This window comes from Cervus canadensis, chromosome 32 (genome assembly GCF_019320065.1).
Source record: "Cervus canadensis isolate Bull #8, Minnesota chromosome 32, ASM1932006v1, whole genome shotgun sequence".
Classification (NCBI taxonomy): domain Eukaryota; kingdom Metazoa; phylum Chordata; class Mammalia; order Artiodactyla; family Cervidae; genus Cervus; species Cervus canadensis.
Genome location: NC_057417.1, coordinates 29,182,520 through 29,192,141, shown reverse-complemented (window position 1 = coordinate 29,192,141; position 9,622 = coordinate 29,182,520). Strand labels below are relative to the sequence as shown.

Sequence of the window (9,622 nt, the reverse complement as noted above, 5' to 3'; positions counted from 1 at the left end):
TTCCTCTGGGTCCAGGAACTCGCTGTTCCCAATTCCTGGAATGCCCTTCCCTGCATTCTTCTCTGGTGATCCCCAACCCCTGTGCACTCTTCTGACTCATCTCAAGGGACACCTCCTCCAGGGAGCCCTCGCCCATTCCTCATTTCGAGCTCCCTCCCAAATCTCAGCAAAGAATTGTGGTAGAAGGGTCTCACCTAGGGCTGGATTTGCAAATATGCGGCAGCCCTGGAAGCCTGGCCTGAGGCCCGGGCTCTGGTTACCCTGCGCCTCCGAGAATCACCTAAGATCTCTCATTTCTTCCCTCGGAGGATATCCTCAGGCAGCTGCCGTGCCCTTGCGACAGACACACTTAGCAGGCTGAGCAAATCCCCAGGCTCAAACGGACAGGCCGACCTCGGAGACTCCAGCCGCGAAAGCTGACCCGGCCCCCACGAAGCCCGGGAGCCTGCGGGCGGGGACTGCGCCCCGCCAGTGGGGGAAGGCCCCCCCGAGGAAGAGGTCCAGGCTGGGGAGGGAAGAGGGCGGGGCCTGCGGCCGTTCTAGTCCGTGTCCCGGGCCTGGGACGGAAGTTGCAGAAGTACAATTAGTTTCAGTTTTGTTTCTCTTTCAGGAGCCCGGCAACAGCCGCATCAGGGCCTCCGAGGGGCGGGGCGGGGGGTCCCCCAGCTCTGGGTCCTGGAGCCCAAGCTAGGTAAGGAGGGGGCTTGGGGGGCGGCTGGAGGGAGGGGTGGAATGGAGGGGGTGGGGGAAGGGAGCCGGCCGGAGGAAGAGGAAGGGAGGGGAGGGGGACGGAGACCCAGAGGGCGGGAGCAGAGGGGAGGCTCCTCTTTTCGGGGCCAGAGAGCTGAGGTCTCCTTGGGAAGACCCCCCCCTTCCCACTCTCTCAGCGCTGCCCACCCCCCTCCCCCGGCCCCTACTTTCTGGAAGTTTGGGGAAAACGCCCCAAGTTTCTTTATCAAGTATTTCACCGGCCACTGTGCCGGATGCTGGGGGCATTCACAGACGGAGCCTCACGTGACTCCGACCCTCCAGAGGCTCCTCGGAAAGGAGGAGGCCTCCAGCAGCAAGACTGGCGGAAAGAAAAGGGCTGGGGGAGAGAGAAGGGCTGGGGGAGCCGGGGCTCGGACCCAGAGTCCGAGAAGCTGGAAGGAAAGAGCCTGGCAGCCCCTTCCCCTCGGCCTCCCCTCTGACTTCTCCAGAGCCCATTGCGGGGCAGTCGGGGCAGGAAGTGGGGGGGGCCCCCAGTTCCTGTGATGCTGCTGCTGCTGCTGTGGGGGAGGGGGGGTGGTTCCAGGAGGCAGGTGTACCCGACCCTGGGACTTGGGGCCCCAGCAATTGAAGCCCGTTGTTCCGCCCCACCTGCCAGGAATCAAGGGGACTCTGCCCCTCTGGACCCTCAGCTGTGTCCTCCCTGCCCCCCCACCCCAGCCCGGCAGCTCTCACCCAGCAGGGTGCCCAGGGGCTGTTCACACCAGACTCTCACCCCATGCGCCACAAGGCCTGTCAACAGCGGGGCGGGCAGGGAGGGGCACCCATCATTACCCCATGGGCTCGCTAAGGCCCGGCCTTTTGGTCTCTTCAGATCTCACAAGGGCCTGACCCGCGCCAAGGCAGCCTTTACTTTTTCGCATTTCTGAATGTCTGTACGGAGGAGGGAAGCAGTTCTTTAGCTCCAGAGACGGCAAGAAAATTCCCGGCCATTCAGGTGAGACCCCAGACCTGGTGGGGCCCTTGAGTATGGGGGAGAGGTGGGAGGGCAGAGGGCGGCCGCTTCAGGAGTGCCCTCTGACCTCTGACCTCGACCTCTTGCTTGCAGAATGGTTTCCCAGGGCTCCTCACCCTCCCTCCTGGAGGCCCTGAGCAGCGACTTCCTGGCCTGTAAAATCTGCCTGGAGCAACTGCAGGTGCCCAAAACACTCCCCTGCCTGCACACCTACTGCCAGGACTGCCTGGCACAGCTGGCCGAGGGCGGCCGCCTCCGATGCCCCGAGTGCCGCGAGTCCGTGCCCGTGCCGCCCGCCGGCGTGGCCGCCTTCAAGACCAACTTCTTTGTCAACGGACTCCTGGATTTGGTGAAGGCCCGGGCCGGCGGCGACCTGCGGGCGGGGAAGCCGGCCTGTGCCCTGTGCCCCCTGATGGGGGGCGCCAGCGCCGGGGGGCCGGCCACTGCCCGCTGCCTGGACTGCGCCGATGACCTGTGCCAGGCCTGTGCCGACGGGCACCGGTGCACCCGGCAGACCCACAGCCACCGGGTGGTGGACCTGGTGGGCTACCGGGCGGGGTGGTACGATGAGGAGGCCCGGGAGCGCCAGGCGGCCCAGTGTCCCCAGCACCCCGGGGAGGCCCTGCGCTTCCTGTGCCAGCCCTGCTCCCAGCTGCTGTGCCGAGAGTGTCGCCTGGACCCTCACCTGGACCACCCCTGCCTGCCCCTGGCTGAGGCTGTTCGCGCCCGGAGGCCAGGCCTCGAGGAGCTGCTGGCCGGCGTGGACAACAACCTGGCCGAGCTGGAGGCCACCCGGCTGGCCGAAAAGGAAGCCTTGGCCCGGCTGCGGGAGCAGGCGGCCAAGGTAGTCATGCAGGTGGAGGAGGCGGCCGAGGGGGTCCTCAGGGCCCTCCTGGCCCAGAAGCAGGAGGTGCTCGGGCAGCTGCGGGCCCACGTGGAGGCTGCCGAGGAGGCTGCTCGGGAGCGGCTGGGGGAGCTGGAGGGCCGGGAGCAGGTGGCCAGGGAGGCGGCCGCCTTTGCCCGTCGGGTGCTCAGCCTGGGGCGCGAGGCTGAGATCCTCTCGCTGGAGGGGGCGATCGCCCAGCGGCTCCGACAGCTGCAAGACTGTCCCTGGGTGCCTGGGCCTGCTCCCTGCCAGCTGCCCCAGCTGGAACTGCATCCTGGGCTCCTGGACAAGAACTGCCACCTGCTGAGGCTCTCCTTTGAGGAGCAGCAGCTGCAGAAGGACAGCAGGAAGGATGGAGCCCGAAGCCCGGGAGGTGACGCAACCCAGCCCCAGAGCAGCGATGGAGTTCAGACCCCAAATCAGGACAGAGCGCAGACACCCCAAGAAGATGAAGCCCAGCTCCTCAAGGCGGAGAGAGCTGAGACGCCCCAGGAAGATGGAGCCAAGACCCCAAAAGAGGGCAGAGCCCAGACACCCCAAGAAGATGGAGGAACCCAGGCTGCGAGGGGCGGCAGATGCAACAAGAAGAGGAAGTTCAAAGGCAGACTCAAGTCCGTCTCCCGGGAGCCCAGCCCCGCCCCCGGGCCAAACCTGGAGGGCTCTGGCCTCCTGCCCAGGCCCATCTTTTTCTGCAGCTTCCCCACGCGGATGCCGGGGGACAAGCGCGCCCCCCGGATCACTGGGCTCTGTCCCTTTGGCTCCCGGGAGATCCTGGTGGCGGATGAGCAGAACAGGGCCCTGAAGCGCTTCTCTCTCAATGGCGACTACAGGGGCGCGGTGCCCGTGCCCGAGGGCTGCTCCCCATGCAGCGTGGCCGCCCTGCAGGATGCCGTGGCCTTCTCAGCGGCCGCGCGGCTCTATCTCATCAACCACAACGGCGAGGTGCAGTGGCGCCGGGCGCTGAGCCTCTGCCAGGCCAGCCACGCCGTGGCCGCCATGCCGAGCGGGGACCGGGTGGCGGTCAGCGTATCCGGCCACGTGGAGGTGTACAACATGGAAGGCAGCCTGGCCACGCGATTCATCCCCGGGGGCAAGGCCAACCGGGGCCTGCGGGCGCTGGTGTTCCTGACCACCAGCCCCCAGGGCCATTTCGTAGGGTCTGATTGGCAGCAGAATAGCTTGGTGGTCTGTGATGGGCTGGGTCAGGTGGTTGGGGAGTACCGGGGACCCGGCCTGCACGGCTGCCAGCCGGGCTCCATATCCGTGGATAAGAAAGGCTACATCTTTCTGACCCTTCGCGAGGTCAACAAGGTAGTGATCCTCGATCCAAAGGGCGCGCTGCTTGGCGACTTCCTGACGGCCTATCACGGCCTGGAAAAGCCCCGGGTGACCACCATGGTGGACGGCAGGTACCTGGTTGTGTCCCTCAGTAACGGGACCATCCACGTCTTTCGGGTCCGCCCTCTTGACAGTTAAAGGGCTGGGACCGGGGAGGGACTGGGTGGTGGGGGGAAGGAAATGAGGGGGGGAGAAGGCAGGCAGGGCCGCCCAGGACACGTGGCGGCCAAGGGCATTTTCTCAGAGGGCAGTGGTTGACAGCTTTTCACAATGTGAAGTGCCAAACCCGTCTGCAGATGCAGGGATGGGGACCAAGCAGGGTTGGCATGACCATAATTTTCAGATGCAGAAGAGGAGGGGTTGGAGAGGTACTGGGCATTAACGCCTCTTGCTTTTGAATTGGGGGGAGTGACTGCCACTGCCGCTAGTATAGAGTCTAGGTTTCCAAGATATGTAAACTAGTTCTGATTTGCGTTTTTCTTCAAAACCATTCCTGATGGGGTGGCCCGGGGAGAGGCTTGGGGAGGTGGGTAGAGATTGTCCTTGGAGCCAAGAAGGGCTCAGGGTATGTCGGTTATGTACTTTGCCGAAGAGAGCTGAGAACCCGTTCTTCAGCTGGAAGGGGACAGGCTAGGTTAGCGGGGGCCTGAGATTTTGAACCCGGCAGTCAATGACATCTTTCACCGCAGAGATGGAAGGGCTGAAGTCATTCATTGCCTTCAGCCACAGCCGGGAAATTGAGGCTCCTCCCCCAATAGTGGCATCCCCCAGTGAAGAACAAGGTGGGCTTCATGGGGGACCAAGTACAGACACTACCCCAGGGCAAAGGATGTTTACCTTAAAGCCCGTGAAGAGGATGTGCTGTTAGAAAACAGGACTGGAGTTTAAAACCCAGGGTTCCTAGTGTGAGAGAAGGGGACACCCTGGGGCTTACCCCAGTCCTCACCTCCAAGCCATCCTGGGGTCACACCTCTGTAGAATATAAAGTCTCTTGTGTTTTGATGTCTTAATACTTCCTGGAGTTTGTTTTTAGCCCCTTCTTAGTTTCCCAGCACAATTCCTTTTGAGAAATTCTGGCTGAACGAAAGTGTTAGAGGCATTTGTTTGTATTGCTATTAATGGGTGGGGAACACACCTAATCCTAGAGGCCAGGTGTGGAACTCAGGGGCCAAACCAGTTGGAAGACCTGAGAAGTCAGGAGTGGCGCTGAGATGGGTGGAGGAGTGGAAATCGCATGGAGGGATCGTGTCAGAAGTGAGCCATGACCACAGGCCCTTTGCATGGGCCGTGGCAGTGGTGGAATGGAGGTGGCCATGGTTAGCCAGGGGCTGTTGAGAGATGACCAAAGGGAATCTTAATGTAAGGGTCATGGACCAGGAGTGGTCATGGGAACCAGAGAGATTTTGGACAAGTCCAGATGGAAAGTACAGGACATTAGGTGGAAGGAAAAGAAAATCTTAGGGCATTGATTTGTTTCATGAAGTGAAGGGGGAAATAATCAATGTCAAGTGTATGGATTCAATTATAAAATTTTGGGATGTATGCACAGCAAATAATAATGAAGATTAAAGGAAAAATCGATGAGGGGAGGAAATTACAGAGCGTTGATCTGAGAGCTGAGTCTCTAGGGTATACAGTGACTTAAAGAGATCTACTTGGTCAAAGGACCAAATAAGTTGGGTCCCCAGAAGGGAATCCACACAAGCCAGGACACATAAAATGAAAAATAAAATCAACCATTTGCATTCATCAAAAAAATATTTTGAAGCTATATCATGGGGAAATAGGCTCCTGGCATGATAAATACTGCTTCCTGGAGACCGGTTTGGCAGGACTTGACAGGAGTCAAAGAAATGATTGTAAGATGAAGTTACTTCACATTGGGGAATACATTCTGGGAAAAGAATTGAAAAAGGAAAAGAATTTGCAGATAGGTATTTGTGACCATGCTGTATATAATAGTCATTGACAGGAAACAGCTCAGTTCTGGAAGGAATAGCCAAGTTGATTGTGGTCTAGCAGGACAATGAGTTACTGCCTTCATGTATGACAACTATGAGAACTATTTAGACGAGTATGATGTTCTGTGATGCAATCATAACAAAAAAAAATCTTATGGATTTCTGATCACATCATTATAGCAACAAGGTAAAAGCATGTCTGGATAGTTTACTGAGCTTAAACAGGTTCAGAATGTGTAAATAGTGACAGGGGAGGTTGGGTTCTTTTTGAGTTATTTCATGCTGTTATTCATATATGCACATTTCTACTTCAGTTACTATTGTCCATTAAATAACATATATGCTTAACTACTTGCTGCAGAAAAATACACCTCTATAAATGATATTCAAGAATAACTCCTGGATTTGCAAATGAATGTCAGAATAAAGGAGACTGTTCTGGCAGGGGTAGGGGTAGGGCAGGAGCAAAGGGGAGAATCCCAGTGGGTCTGGACCCAGTAGGGAGGAAAGGCCAGCAGATCAGGGGCCTGTTTGGTGACTGACCATGGAATCTTCCCTGGGAAGGTTTGCAGTGGTCAGGTGGTCGCCATGGATGATCTGTCATTGTGGAGTGTCCAGAGGCAAGAGACGGTCTTTTTTTTTTTTATTGAGTTCACCAACTCATTCAGACCAATGGGAAACCGAGTTGCGGTTCTGCGGAACCAGGTGGTATAGGATGAGTTGCATGAGCGGGGAGACTGTCTGCCTTCTTTACATCCCTCTCTACAGAGTCAGCACAGTGACAGCTCCTAGTAGGTGCTCAGTAAATATCTGTGGAGTGAATTCACGTCTAGTAAACAGTGGGACCCACTAAGGTGTCCAAAACCTTGGCTTGTGGGAAATCTCCAGTAGGGGGCACTGTGGACTCAGCCTATCCTAAGCCTCCAGGAACGTGACTCAGCTCTGAGTCACAAAAGAGATGAAATCGGGGTGTCCTGTTTATATGTCCTGGGGCGTTCTGGCCTCTAAGGGATAAATACCTTCAGGTTAGAACAGCAGTTTTGCAGAGCTGCATGGGAACGGCGTGCAGAGAGCTGGGCTGGTGGAATGGCTCCAGCCAGGAGGTGGGAATAGAGAACTTCAGAGGGGAAATACCACCTGGATACAGGAAGAGAATCCCACCAGAGGTTCTAAAGATGAAGCAGTTGTGGGGGACACTATGAGAGCCCTGGGAAGCCAGGCTTGGGGCGATTGACAGAAGTACTGCGTTTTCCCGGTGAGGGGCTCGATCGAGGTGGGAAGGCACACAGCAGTGGGGAAATGTGAAATGGATGGGAAGTATAGCATTGCGCATCATTTTGGAAGGAAAATCCCCAGCCTCCCAACTGTGACCTGGGAATCCTAACAAATCCTGGTGCCGAAAGCACCACCCAGCACGGGGAGGAAGAGTTCTTTGTTTCAACTACAGATGTTAAGAAATCAGGAACATCATGAAAGATATGACATACCCCCATCCCACCCCCGCATTGGACTGTGACAGTTAGCTTGATCCATCATTCCTTTTCCTGTTTGGGACTTCCCAGATTGTGTACAAAAGGAGGATGCCATCTAGGTCGTATTTTTGTGCCTGCAAAAGGAAAATGAGTGAGGCAGCGGAGATCTGGGTTGAGTGCTGGCTTCCCTTGTGGCTCAGCTGGTAAAGAATCTGCCTGCAATGCGGAAGACCTGGGTTCAATCCCTGGGTTGGGAAGATCCCCTGGAGAAGAGAAAGGCTACCCACTCCAGGATTCTGGCCTGGAGAATTCCATGGCCTTTATAGTCCATGGGGTCGCAAAGAGATACGACTGAGCGACTTTCACTTTCACCTTCCAACTAAACAACTGTGTGATATTGGTCGAGCTCCCTAACCTCTCTGGACCTCTTTCTACATCAGTAAAATACCCATCATAATATCCACCATGCCCACCTCACAGGGTTGTCGTGAGGACTGGCTGAGTGGCATGGAGAATTTTGTACACCCGAAAGCTCAAACTGGAGGTCTTGGTTAGAAAAAACTTTAACCGACTTGTATTCATAGTACTGAGTTAATGTTTTTCTGTCAGGGTAAGCCTGAAAGGGGATGTGGTATGCATGTAATGTGAGGGAAAGGCTCAAGAATGTCTGGGTAGAGCTGTTACCTGCTTCTCTGTTGGAGGAGACTCTTCAGTTCTGCTTTCCAGCGTTTATTTGAAGAAGCCATTTGCTAAGACTCAACAGTGACCATAGGTGCAGAAGGGACCAGTGACCAGCTTGCTGAGGCTCAGTTCTGCTCCTGAAAGCCAGCTGAGAATCCGGCTATACTAACCTGTATACTAACATGTAGAAGAAATGGCAAAAGTAACCCAGTTTTGTTTTGTTTTTTTTGTAAGTTAGAGAAGATAACAATTTGGGAGGGAGTCGCTCTCCTTTTGCCATAGTCTTATTATTACTGTATCTATAAAGCCATTCATAGAATATTCTACAGAGCTAATATTCCAGTGGGGCCAATGTCCAAGAGAGAAGTCAGAAATCTTCCAAGGACGTTGATGAGGTTGGAGACCAGAGCTGGGCAGGATGTGATAAGTGTGTGCCAATAGCAAGGTATTTTGATCATCTCTCCTGAGCTTCCTTGGTGGCTCAGCGGTGAAGAGTTCGCTTCCTGGGTCAGGAAGATTCCCCTGGAGAAGGCAACAGCAACCCACTCCAATATTCTTGGCCAGGAGAATCCCATGGACAGGGGAGCCTGGTGGGCTACAGTCCATGAGGCCTCAAGAGTCAAGACACAACTTAGTGATTAAACCACCACCTAGACGGGTTAGCTGAAAACTAGAGCCACCTGGAAGTTAAGTGGGAGGTTGGACGGGGGTGCAGAGTTCTGTCTGGGGGAGACAGTAGCCTTGGACTGACGGGGGCAAGGAGCTGCCAGAGACACTGCTCAAGAAGTTGTTCCCAACAGGAGAAAGAGCAAGTTCAGATGTAGGCTTAGAAAAACAGGCAACTTGACCAAAGGCAGCAGATTAAGCCAGCCCAACTAGTTCATGAATGTAGTTTAATGAAATGAATCCGGATGGGAACAGAAATAGATTAAGGGACCACATAGTGACTGGAAGAATGGAGAGGGCTCAGCAGGGTCTGGCTGACCTCACCCGAAGCCTAGGTAAGGAACCTGGGGCCAGGCAGAGAAGAGCCGTAAAGGCAACTGGGAAGTAGTTTGGGGAGGTTTTGGAAGGCAATCTGACTTCTCTTCGGAGGGTGTTTTGAGCTGGTTGGGTTAGCAACCGAGAGAAATGGGATTGAAAATGGAATTGGGGCCTCCCTACCCTTGGTGTCGGCCCAGCAAATATTTCTTAGCTGCCACTGGCCTGAAGAAGCTATGTTGTAAACGCTTTCATTCCTTTGTGTACTTTATACCTTTTTCCCACCCCACCCCCCCTTTTCTTAATAAATGCTTTTGAAAAAGGTGAACCTTTTCTCAGATGGTTCCTGCGTGTGGGGAACGATCAACAGCCAGGTAGGGAAGGGAAGCAGATACTATGGCCCTCCCTGCTGTGACTGTGAAGATGCTACCCGGAGTCCTTGGAGACATTTCAGGCACAGGGTGATTGGCCCTGTCATCATCTGTGGTTCCCTGTCCTCGTCCTGGGCCACTCCTGCCTCTGTAGAACAGGGGGGCCCTCTGGGCAGAGGTCTGCATCTTCCAGGCTCACGTTCTGTGGG

At 55.7% G+C, this 9,622-nt stretch overlaps 1 protein-coding gene across 2 annotated transcripts; it reads left to right on the top strand.

The window, feature by feature from the left end:
- The first annotated feature begins 358 nt into the window (after nucleotides 1–358).
- On the top strand, nucleotides 359–9,370 carry TRIM56 (tripartite motif containing 56). Of its 2 annotated transcripts, XM_043455771.1 has the most exons (4): nucleotides 359–498; nucleotides 611–691; nucleotides 1,583–1,705; nucleotides 1,817–9,370. In XM_043455771.1, the coding sequence occupies exon 4, from the start codon at nucleotides 1,818–1,820 to the stop codon at nucleotides 4,083–4,085; it is 2,268 nt and encodes a 755-aa protein (XP_043311706.1). In that variant the 5' UTR covers nucleotides 359–498; nucleotides 611–691; nucleotides 1,583–1,705; nucleotide 1,817; the 3' UTR covers nucleotides 4,086–9,370. The 2 variants fall into 2 exon arrangements, with proteins under 2 accessions (XP_043311706.1, XP_043311705.1); XM_043455770.1 differs by lacking the exon at nucleotides 359–498 and having other exon boundaries at nucleotides 537–691.
- Nucleotides 9,371–9,622: the final 252 nt, after the last annotated feature.